Source organism: Rana temporaria, chromosome 5 (assembly GCF_905171775.1).
Source record: "Rana temporaria chromosome 5, aRanTem1.1, whole genome shotgun sequence".
In the NCBI taxonomy this organism is placed as follows: domain Eukaryota; kingdom Metazoa; phylum Chordata; class Amphibia; order Anura; family Ranidae; genus Rana; species Rana temporaria.
In genome coordinates, this window is record NC_053493.1 from 41,388,274 (window position 1) to 41,400,459 (window position 12,186).

General features: G+C 47.2%; 1 protein-coding gene across 2 annotated transcripts in view; it reads right to left on the reverse strand.

The window, feature by feature from the left end:
- Positions 1-4,036: 4,036 nt before the first annotated feature.
- Positions 4,037-12,186, reverse strand: part of STEAP1 (STEAP family member 1) — a 53,669-nt gene continuing 45,519 nt past the window's right edge. For both annotated transcript variants that reach the window (XM_040352450.1, XM_040352452.1), the window contains exon 6: positions 4,037-4,326. In XM_040352450.1, coding sequence (XP_040208384.1) covers positions 4,069-4,326 — 258 coding nt within the window. In that variant the 3' untranslated portion in view covers positions 4,037-4,068. The remainder of the gene's footprint in view (positions 4,327-12,186) is intronic.

The window sequence follows — 12,186 nt, forward strand, 5'->3', positions numbered from 1 at the left end:
ACAGGCAGAACTTGAAATCTAGAAGGGGATTTTTCAGGTAAGCTTATATTCGATTGTCAGAAACGATTGTTTGTAATATTTTTACAATGCTGATGTTATAAAATGAAAGTGTATGCTATAACCATAGAACTCCTTTAAGGCAAGAAAGGGGTCCTTTCTTTAGTTAAAATTGTGATTTTGGGGGAGACTTGGAGGTCTTGCTCCGTGACGATACCCTAACTAAGTCTCTATCTAATATATACACGTAAAGTCCTTGCTCATTGTAGAAATGCCTGGTTGGCGGCGTTTCCTCAGCTCAACTGGGATGATTAAAAATGCATATAAATTTCCCAAACATTTATACAAGCCAGAAGGTGGCTCAAGCCTGCCTTTTAGTTACACAAAGCCACAGGTTTTTATTGTGCACCATTACAACCTTCCAGCCAGTTGCGGCCTGTCCATAGAGGGCACACGGGCGCCGCCACCCCATCAATGCGCCTGCCCCCCTGATCTACATACAGAGAGTGTGGGCTCCGGGTGCAGAGCACTGCACCCAAAGCCCACCCAGTTGTGCGGTGCGAGATAGCAAACAGCCTTGAATATTCGCCATTTTCACACTAAATCTCCTGCCCGCCAATCAGGAAGCGGGTCTGGGACCTGTTTAACGATTGGCCAAAAATCTGGTGATCCTAGGGGGGGGGGGGGGTTGGCCTTGCTTTAGGAATGCCTGTATAGCAGGAGGTGAGCGGTGGCCACGGTCTGTGTTAGCCCTGTCCGGACCGCCACTTACCACCCCCACTGCGTGGCGCGGTCATCAAGAGGCTGCTCTTCCTAGAACATGCAGCGCAGGGGCTGCATCCCAGCGGGAACTATGGCCAGTCCGGGCCTGGTTATACGTATGATTTCCGATTAGTATATGATTTCTCTTACGCATCTTGTGTCAGTCATAGTCAGAGGTATAGGGGCCGGTGTTTCATCAGATTTTGCGACCCATCAGATTTTGTAACGAAAGATATGTTCCGTTGCCGCCATCTTGCTACACCTTTGCACTCATCCACAGTAAGGATGCAGCGAGAAGGCGGTAAATGGACATCTTACTACACCCACCGGAGTTTTGCATTTTACACTTAATTTTAACAGTAAACTCAGCTTATATAGTAAAATACAGTACAGTAAAACCTTGGTTTGAGAGTAACTTGGTTTGAGAGTGTTTTGCAAGACAAGCAAAATGTTTTAATAAATTTTGCCTTGATATACAAGCAATGTCTTGATATAAGAGTAGCGTCATGTTACAACTGAGTATAAAAAAGAAGAGAGGAGCCTCTAAGTGTCGCAATATGGTTACATTTAATGAAGGTACAACTTATAGCAACTTATTGCTACACTTAGAGGTGCCTCTCTTCTCTTTTATACCCTGTATAAAAAATGCTTTGATATACAAGTGCTTTGGATTATAAGCATGTTTCTGGAACGAATTATGCTCGCAAACCAAGGTTTTACTGTATTTAAAAATACATCTGACTGTTTAGATTGGGCATCACTAAATGGCGTACCGCGGGCCAAATGCAGACCGTCTCTCTCTCCTAAAAAGCCCGCCGCGGTACCGCCATTTAGCGACCCTTTCTTCTCCCTGCCATCTCTGTAATCCTCACACAGAGCCGACGGGGAGGCGGGACAGTTCTGGATGGAGGGCGGAGCTGCTGGATGTAAACAAGCAGGTGATTGGCTGCTAGGATGAAGGGAGGTCTTAGCAACCAATTACCATCTTGCAATACCCGCCCTTTACCCGAGACATGCCGTGCCTCCCTATGATCTTCGGTCGGTGCAAAGTCAGTGAGGGGGCGAAGTTACAGGGAGTGAGGACACTAGTCTGAAAAGGAGGAAAGTGTGTGCTGCTGAGGACATTAAAGTGAAAGTGGAGTTGTTGAGGGCTGTGATGTGGTAGGCCGAGGATCAGGGTGGGGGGGGGGGGCTGCGCGCACTGTGATGTATGGGGGAGATGCGCACATTACAGTGGGGGAGATGGGGGCATTACAGTGGGGGTGATGGGGGCATTACAGTGGGGGAGATGGGGGCATTACAGTGGGGGAGATGGGGGCATTACAGTGGGGGAGATGGGGGCATTACAGTGGGGGGCTGTGGACATTACAGTGGGGGAGCTGAGAAATGTAATGTGGGGGAGCTGAGAAATGTAATGTGGGGGCAATGAGGACAGTAATGTGGGGGGGGGGGGGATAATGTAAATAGGGTCAAAAGAACAATACTGGTGGGGGGGTTGGTGTCAAGGAAGTGTGAGAACATTACTGTGGAGGGGGGTGATATAAAGGAGGACCCGAGGACACTCATCAAGAGGTAGAGGACTCGGATGTGCACTGGGGACTGAGAATGCTGATGTAAGAATGGGTTCAGATCTGTACATGTGTATTCGGTGCACACGTCATGGGTAGGTCAGCCCATTTTAATTGGCTGTACAACCAGCAAGGAACTGTTTTTTCCAAAACAGTGTGGCAGCAACATGCGGCTTGGCACATGCAAAAAGGCGCCACGGGTGACAACGACATGATGTTCAGACCTCTGCTGGAAGAAAATGTTGCTGGCCGGACCTCTGTGAATTTTAATTCATTACCCCTGGTTTAGATGTTGAATTTTAAAGCAGCGGTGTTCTGTCAGATTAGCAAACCTGTAAGATCAGCAGGCTTGCCACTGCTTTTAAAATTCAACATCTAAACCGTCAGACGGATTTTTAAATACTGTATTTTACTATATAAGCTGAGTTTAGTGTTAAAAATACATGTAAAATGCATAAAGTCGCCAAATCTGATGAAACATCGGCAACTTAAAAATGTTATATTTTTGTTTGACGCACATTTATTGGTAGATTACTGTTTAAAGTATTATCTTCTTGCCTGATGCCGCGTACACACGATCATTTTTCGACATGAAAGAAAATGTCGTTTTTCAGCATGTCCAAAAAAACGACGTTTTTCCAAATTCATCATTAAAAAATATTTTGCCCACACACCATCGTTTTTTAAAAATGATGAACAAAGCGCGGTGACGTACAACACGTACAACGGCACTCTAAAAGGGAAGTTCTATTCGCCTTTGGGCTGCTTTAGCTGATTCCGTGTTAGTAAAAGACGATTCGCGCTTTTTTGTCTGTTACAGCGTGATGAATGTGCTTACTCCATTATGAACGGTAGTTTATAACTTGCTTCTGAGCATGCGCGGGTTTAAAACTTTGTTTTAGCCCACACACAATCATTTTTTACAACCCGAAAAACGAAACTGAAAAACGATGTGCAGCCCACACACAATCATTTTAAATAACGTTTTTAAAAACAAAGTTTTCTTTCATGCCAAAAAATGATCGTGTGTACGCGGCATGAGAGTCTTACTGGTGACCTGGTGCTGATGCTTTGTATGTTTTATTGTTTTTTGTCGCCTGGTTGTCAGGCGGTCACTTTGTCTTATGCCGCGTACAGACGGTCGTTTTTTGTGATGAAATAAAACGACGTTTTAAATCATGAAATAAAACAACGTTTTTGAAACTTCATTTTAAAAAACGACGTTGCCTACACACCATCGTTTTTTCAAAATGCTCTAGCAAAGCGCGGTTACGTTCAGCACTCTTTTCCATTGAAGCTAGCTTCATAACTTGCTTCTGAGAATGCGCGGGTTTAAAAACGTTGTTTTAAACGTCGTTTTGCCCACACACTATCATTTTAATTGAAAAAAGACACAAAAAATTCAAGCATGTTCGATTTTTTTTTTTGTCGTTTTTTAGAAGACATAAAACAACGTTTCCCCCCCCACAAGGTCATTTTAAATGACGTTTTTAAAAACAACGTTTTTTTTCATCACAAAAAACTACCGTCTGTACGCGGCATTACTGGTATGTTCTTACTGCAAATTCAATTAAAAGAAATTCTCAAAAAAAAATAAAAAAAAAATAACTGATTTGGTATTGCCTATCTCGTGTATGTAAATTTTAAGGGCAAGTTCACTTTATCGGTTATTAATAAGTCCAAACCCATACAAATAAAGCTCCATCACGCAAGGTTATAAATACTGTATTTGTGGTCCATATTACATATGAGTGAGGACACAGTTCTTCTTCATCGGTTTATTAGCCTCCCAGCCACATCTGATCTTCTGGATCCTCTTGCTGAAACACGGCAGAAGAAAGATGGCTTTACAGAGAAGGACGAGGATGGGGAGGAACACGGCCAACATGAAGGAGGGGGGCGTGTACCAAATAAACTGTCCGACATCTGCCCATTTATTCCAGGCAAACACCAAGGTGTGCGCTGTGCTCAGTAATAATGCCACGTAGCCCATCTTGCTCTGTGGAGGTCAACAGAAAAAACAATAAGTACATGTCAAAGTGAACAGGATGTATTAAAGGCCTAGTGACCCTAACAAGGGATCTCAAGGTATACTATGCACAGACTATTTAATATGTCTTATTTGCATGACATGTTAAGGACCGACTTGCAATATAAACCACCCCTTTTATGACTGCTACCCTTATCCCCCTTTACCAAAATTAACGACTGACACCAGTGTGGAGTAAAGTTGGCCTTACGGCCTATTTTATTTAACAAAACAAAAATTAACATAAATAACCATTTTCAATAAATAACGTTTTACACAGATTTAAACCACCTGGTGGTCTAAAGACCACAACTCCAATTGGCCACTGGGACAATAACTGTTTTTTAACTTCGGCCTCAGTCGCAAACCCCAGACTCTGAGGCAGTACACCTGTCCACAGTGACCTACACATTAACTCCTTCCTGGTCAACCACGTTGACCGAAAGGTACCCGTATCCCCCATATACCTATGGATACAACCGTTTGAAATCAAACTTCCTGCCTTTTCCCTCTCCAGAAACCCCACATGGGAGGGTGGGTGGGACGTTTCCCTAAAGCTAAGATGGAGACGTGACGCTACGTCACTTCCTCCCTCCAGGCTAGAGCCAGCCCCTCCTTTCTCCCCAGCCTGCTCCTCTCCCTTAAAGCGGCGCTGCTCTATTTTCCCCACGGCCTCTCCTTCTGTCTTAAAACGGCCCCAAGAACACTGCATTCCTTCCTGCGATCCCACCTGTCATGCTGTCCCTCCTCCTACCGTTTTACTCTCGACTCTGGGACTCTCTGTATTGTAATTCGGCAACAAGGGGTCGCTACTAGTTCTACCGAATTGGTGAAGTAAAACTAAAGGCAACACTTTTCGTTTTGGATAGAGCAAGGGAGGGTTATAACCCTTGTCGGCTTTTTTTTTTTTTTTTTTGCCATCTGTGTCCCATTGAGGAGATTTCCTTTTCTTCCTGTCCCGTATTCAAAATAAGAAGTGAGAGAAATCCCTGGTTGCCACCAGAATTAGTGTCCCTAGAATTTCTCCTGTTCTGGGGACAACCCAACATTTGGGATTTTCTTTTGCTTTCAGTGATAATGGTAAAGAGGACAAATAGAGAGGGTGAATCAGGGGCACAGACAGCAATACAAACATGACAGGTGGTCTTATCCCTCTCCACTCTCTCCAACACCAACCGCGGGGGCCGCATATTTGTGCATCTGTCTTTGTGCTTGGAGTATGTCACAGGACAAACAGTTTGCTGAAGACAGGTAGGTAGATTCAGGTACGTTTGCGTAACTTTGCGGCGGCGTAGCTTAAGGAATTTAAGCTACACCGCCGTAAGTTAGCGAGGCAAGTACATGATTCACAATGTACTTGCCTGCTAAGTTACGTCGGCGTAGCCTGAATCGGCGGGCGTAAGGGCGCCTAATTCAAATGTGTTTGAGGGGGGCGTGTTTTATGTTAATGGCGCTTGACCTCACGTTTTTTACGGTTTTCTTAACTGCGCATGCGCCGGGCGCCTACATTTCCCAGTGTGCATTGCGGCTAAGTACGCCGTACGGGCCAATTGATTTCGACGTGGACGTAAACAACGTAAATCCCGATTCACGAACGACTTACGCAAACGACGTAAAAAATTCGAATTTCGACGCGGGAACGGCGGCCATACTTGACATTACTATTCCATTAGGGCTAAGCTCTAACTTTACGCGGCCTATCTCTTACGTAAACGGTGTAAAAGTGCTGCGTCGTCCGGGCGTACATTCGTGAATCGGCGTATCTCCTCATTTACATATTCTATGCCGACCGCAATGGAAGCGCCACCTAGCGGCCATCCAAAATATTGCAATCTAAGATAGGACGGCGCAAGCTGTCGTATCTTAGATATGTTTAAGCGTATCTCTGTTTGAGCATACACTTAAACATAAGTCGGCGTAGATTCTGAGTTAGGCCGGCTTATCTACTGATACGCCGACCTAACTCTTACTGAATCTACCTAAAGTAGACTAAGGATATGGATTTCTGGAACCATGTCCTAATAAGACCAAGATAAACTTATTTGGTTCAGATGGTGTCAAGTGTGTGTGGCGGCAACCAGGTGAGGAGTACAAAGACAAGTGTGTCTTGCCTACAGTCAAGCATGGTGGTGGGAGTGTCATGGTGCTGCCGGCACTTGGGAGCTACAGTTTATTGAGGGAACCATGAATGCCAACATGTACTGTGACATACTGAAGCAGAGCATGATCCCCTCACTTCGGAGACTGGGCCGCAGGGCAGTATTCCAACATGATAACGACCCCAAACACACCTCCAAGATGACCACTGCCCTGCTAAAGAAGCTGAGGGTAAAGGTGATGGACTGGCTAAGCATGTCTCCAGACCTAAACCATATTGAGCATCTGTGGGGCATCCTCAAACGGTAGGTGGAGTAGCGCAAGGTCTCTAACATCCACCAGCTCCGTGATCATCATCATGGAGGAGTGGAAGAGGACTCCAGTGGCAACCTGTGAAGCTCTGGTGAACTCCATGCCCAAGAGGGTTAAAGGGGTTGTAAAGGTTTGTTTTATTTTCCAAATAGATTTCTTTAAGCTAGTGCATTGTTTGTTGGTTCACTTACCTTTTCCTTCGATTTCCCTTCTAAATGTTTTTTTTCTTTGTCTGAATTTCTCACTTCCTGTTTCTCCTCAGTAAGCTTGCCCCCATCATCCGAGCTGTTCTGGCTGGGGGTTAGTCTGTGTGCTCGCCCCCTCCCTTGGATCTACATCCCTGCGGGGAGACATTGAGAATACAGCGTCTCCCCAGCGGGATGTAGTTCCAAGGGAGGGGGCGAGCACGCAGACTAACCCCCAGCCAGAACGGCTCGGATGATGGGGGCAAGCTTACTGAGGAGAAACAGAAAGTGAGAAATTCAGACAAAGAAAAAAAAAACACTTAGAAAGGAAATCAAAAGGGAAAGGTAAGTGAGCCAACAATGCACTAGCTTAAGGTAACCTATTTAGAAAATAAAAAAACAAACCTTTACAATCCTTTTAACCACTTAAAGCGGTTCTCCACCCTAAAGTGAAGTCCCGCTGATCGGAATCCTCACCCCCTCCGGTGTCACATTTGACACCTTTCAGGGGGGTGCAGATACCTGTCTAAAGACAGGTATTCGCACCCACTTCCGGCCCGGCATTCACGGGCAAAAGACGGGCATTCCGTCACATCCCGTCGCCCCCCCCCGTTGTGTGTTGGGAACACTCGGCTCCCAGCACACAGCGGGAGCCAATCGGGCGACTCGCGCATGCGCCGTAGGGAACCGGGCAGTGAAGCCGGAGCGCTTCACTTCCTGGTTCCCTCAGCGTGGATGGCGGGGGGAGCAGCAGGGTGACGAGCGATCGCTCGTGCTCTGCTGCGGACGGCGCTGGACTCCAGGACAGGTAAGTGTCCTTATATTAAAAGTCAGCAGCTGCAGTATTTGTAGCTGCTGGCTTTTAATATTTTTTTGGGGTGGAACATCCGCTTTAAGACCCGGACCAAAATGCAGCTAAAGGACCCGGCCAAGTTTTGCGATTTAGCACTGCGTCGATTTAACAGACATTTGCGCGGTCCTGCGACGTGGCTCCCTAACAAAATTGGCATCCTTTTTTTCCCACAAATAGAGCTTTCTTTTGGTGGTATTTGATCACCTCTGCGGTTTTTATTTTTTGCGCTATAAACAAAAATAGAGCGACAATTTTGAAAGAAAAACAATATTTTGTACTTTTTGCTATAATAAATATCCCCCAAAAATATATAAAAAAACTTTTTTTTTCCTCAGTTTAGGCCGATACGTATTCTTCTACCTATTTTTGGTAAAAAAAAATCGCAAGAAGCGTTTATCGGTTGGTTTGCACAAAATTTATAGCGTTTACAAAATAGGGGATAGTTTTATTGCATTTTTATTATTATTTTTTTACTACTTATGGCAGCAATCAGCGATTTTTTTCATGACTGCGACATTATGGCGGACACTTCGGACAATTTTGACACATTTTTGGGACCATTGTCATTTTTACAGCAAAAAATGCATTTAAAATGCATTGTTTATTGTGAAAATGACAGTTGCAGTTTGGGAGTTAACCACAGGGGGCGCTGTAGGGGTAATGTATGACCTCATCTGTGTTTACAACTGTAGGGGTGTGTGGCTGTAGGTGTGACATCATTGATTATGTATCCCTATAAAAGGGATGACACGATCGATGACGCCGCCACAGTGAAGAACGGGAAAGCCGTGTTTACACACGGCTCTCCCCGTTCTTCAGCTCCGGGGACCGATCGCAGGACTCCAGCGGCGATCGGGTCCCGGTCACGGAGCTTCGGACCGGGTCGCGGGCGCGCGCCCGCGACTCACGGCTGGACAATAGCACAGCACGTACCTGTACATGCATGTGCCCAGCCGTGCCATTCTGCCGACGTAATTGTGCAGGAGGAAAGTAATAATGGTGGAAAATAATGGTGGCCACACAAAATATTGACACTTTGGGCCCAATTCGGACATTTTCACTTAGGGGTGTACTCACTTTTGTTGCCAGTGGTTTAGACATTAATGGCTGTGTGTTGAGTTATTTTGATGGGACAGCAAATGTACACTGTTATACAAGCTGTACACTCACTACTTTACATTGTAGCAAAGTGTCATTTCTTCAGTGTTGTCACATGAAAAGATATAATAAAATATTTCCAAAAATGTGAGGGGTGTACTCATTATTGTGAGATACTGTATAGGCGGTAAAGTGCAATATAATTTTGTTTTTGGTCTAAATACTGCTTTGTTGGTTTGTGTTTATCACATGCTGGTGGTAGAATTTGTACTAAAACGTATTGCCACTGACACACAAAACCCCGAGCAATACAAAGAGCACCAATTTACCAGGTTCATACTCCTGGGCCTTGTAGTTCTTCTCCCACCAGCCAGCTTGTCTGGCAGTGCCCATTGCCTGTACATGGCCAGTATACAGCCCGGTGTATACAATCCTTTCTCATTCTGACCGTCCGGCTTCAGCGCGCCCAATTTTTCATATTGTTTTAATTGCAGCAGCTGCTGACTCGCTGGATTAGAAGAACAATTCCAACTGCTGTCAGAAGGGATTTCAACAGCTTTACAAAGTTTTGGCTCTGTCTGTGTTGATTTTCCCAAATTCTGATGATGTCACTAATATTCTGTGAAAAGCTCGGACAATTTCCCCAAATGAACATGAGTCCTTCCCGTCTTCCCGTTATCATGGGTCATGTTCCTTTAGTATTGGTTCTATTTCTCATCAAAGACATGGGAGACAAAGTTCATTTACATGCCTCTAAAGTTGCCCAATACCAGGCAAACAGCTAAATACACAAAATGAAGTAATACATGGGATCTGTTTTACTTGTCAAAAGATTTGTATTTGTCCATCCAGTACTGGGGTTTACACAGCTCTGGCAAACAACACAGTCATATTTGGCAGGGAAAGGGGTCTGATGTTTCTCTACTGCAGTTTCACTATTCCTTAAAGCCAAATTCCATTTTTGTAAAAAGTGAAGGTACACTATGAGTGAAGTCCAAGGAGGTGCATGCCATCCCTATTATTTACACCTGACAGTTGTATTGCACCCCCAGAGGATGGCTATATCCAGGGCCCTCTTAATAGCATCATGGGCCCCTGGGCAAAGTAATGCTCTGGGGCCCCTACAATGCAGGTAAACGGACATCAAGTCGGTAGGAGGCAGACAAGCAGAGCTTCCCCTTTTGGGTGGATCTCCGCATTAACTACATGAACAATCATTCTGTACAGCAAAGAAACAGTGGGGAAATACTACATACTGACAAAGCTGTCCTGTGCATATAATATATCTGCTAGATTGATGCCTCCCCAGCACTTTGGCCCCTCTACACCCCAGATATCCCCCCAGCACTCTGACCCCTCTACACCCCAGGTATCCCTCCAGCACTCTGACCCCTCTACACCCCAGATATCCCCACAGCACTCTGACCCCTCTACACCCCAGATATCCCCCCAGCACAATGACCCCTCTACACCCCAGATATCCCCCCAGCACTCTGACCCCTCTACAACCCAGATATCCCCCCAGCACTCAGACCCCTCTACAACCCAGATATCCCCCCAGCACTCAGACCCCTCTACACCCCAGATATCCCCCCCAGCACTCTGACCCCTCCACACCCCAGATATCCCTTTAGCACTCTGACCCCTCTACACCCCAGATATCCCACCAGCACTCTGACCCCTCTACACCCCAGATATCCCCCCAGCACTCTGACCCCTCTACACCCCAGATATCCCCCCAGCACTCTGACCCCTCTACACCCCAGATATCCCCCCCAGCACAATGACCCCTCTACACCCCAGATATCCCCCCAGCACTCTGACCCCTCTACAACCCAGATATCCCCCCAGCACTCAGACCCCTCTACAACCCAGATATCCCCCCAGCACTCAGACCCCTCTACACCCCAGATATCCCCCCCAGCACTCTGACCCCTCCACACCCCAGATATCCCTTTAGCACTCTGACCCCTCTACACCCCAGATATCCCACCAGCACTCTGACCCCTCTACACCCCAGATATCCCCCCAGCACTCTGACCCCTCTACACCCCAGATATCCCCCCAGCACTCTGACCCCTCTACACCCCAGATATCCCCCACAGCACTATGACCCCTCTACACCCCAGGTATCCCTCCAGCACTGTGACCCCCTCTACATCCCAGATATCCCCCCAGCACTCTGACCCCTCTACACCCCAGATATCCCCCACAGCACTCTGACCCCTCTACACCCCAGATATCCCCCCAGCACTCTGACCCCTCTACACCCCAGATATCCCCCACAGCACTATGACCCCTCTACACCCCAGGTATCCCTCCAGCACTGTGACCCCTCTACATCCCAGATATCCCCCCAGCACTCTGACCCCTCTACACCCCAGATATCCCCCACAGCACTCTGACCCCTCTACACCCCAGATATCCCCCCAGCACTCTGACCCCTCTACACCCCAGATATCCCCCCAGCACTCTGACCCCTCTACACCACAGATATCCCACCAGCACTCTGACCCCTCTACACCCCAAATATCCCCCCAGCACTCTGACCCCTCTACACCCCAGGTATCCCTCCAGCACTCTGACCCCTCTACACCCCAGATATCCCCACAGCACTCTGACCCCTCTACACCCCAGATATCCCCCCAGCACTCTGACCCCTCTACACTCCAGATATCCCCCCAGGACTCTGACCCCTCTACACCCCAGATATCCCCCCCAGGACTCTGACCCCTCTACACCCCAGATATCCCCCCAGCACTCTGACCCCTCTACACCCCAGATATCCCCCCAGCACTCTGACCCCTCTACACCCTAGATATCTCACCCCCAGCACTGTAACCATATACCATAAGATACCCCTTGTATTGTGACCCCACTACATCCCTGATACCCCCCTACACTGTGGCGTCTCTACATCCCTTCCTTCGAGTCCCGAACATTCAAGCTGCATGGGGCGGGGTCAGAGCATCACTGGCACTCCAGCCCTGCTCCTCCCTGCTGGCTGTGAAATAATAGGTAATAATATGTAGTATTCTGCACAGCCTGCCTCCCGTGTGTATCTATTACTCTCAGTGCCATCATGGTGCCCCCAATTTCGGGGCAGCGTGGGCTCAAGGACCAGTTGCTTTGGGGAAAGTGCAGGGGCCCCCTATGCAGCTGGGGCCCCTGGGCAGTGCCCAGGGGTGCCCTCTCAATAAGACAGCCCTGGCTATATCAGTATTTCTGGGGGCCTGATGCTAATACTTCAGGTGTAAGCATCTTCAACATTAGAGGCGGTGCAGC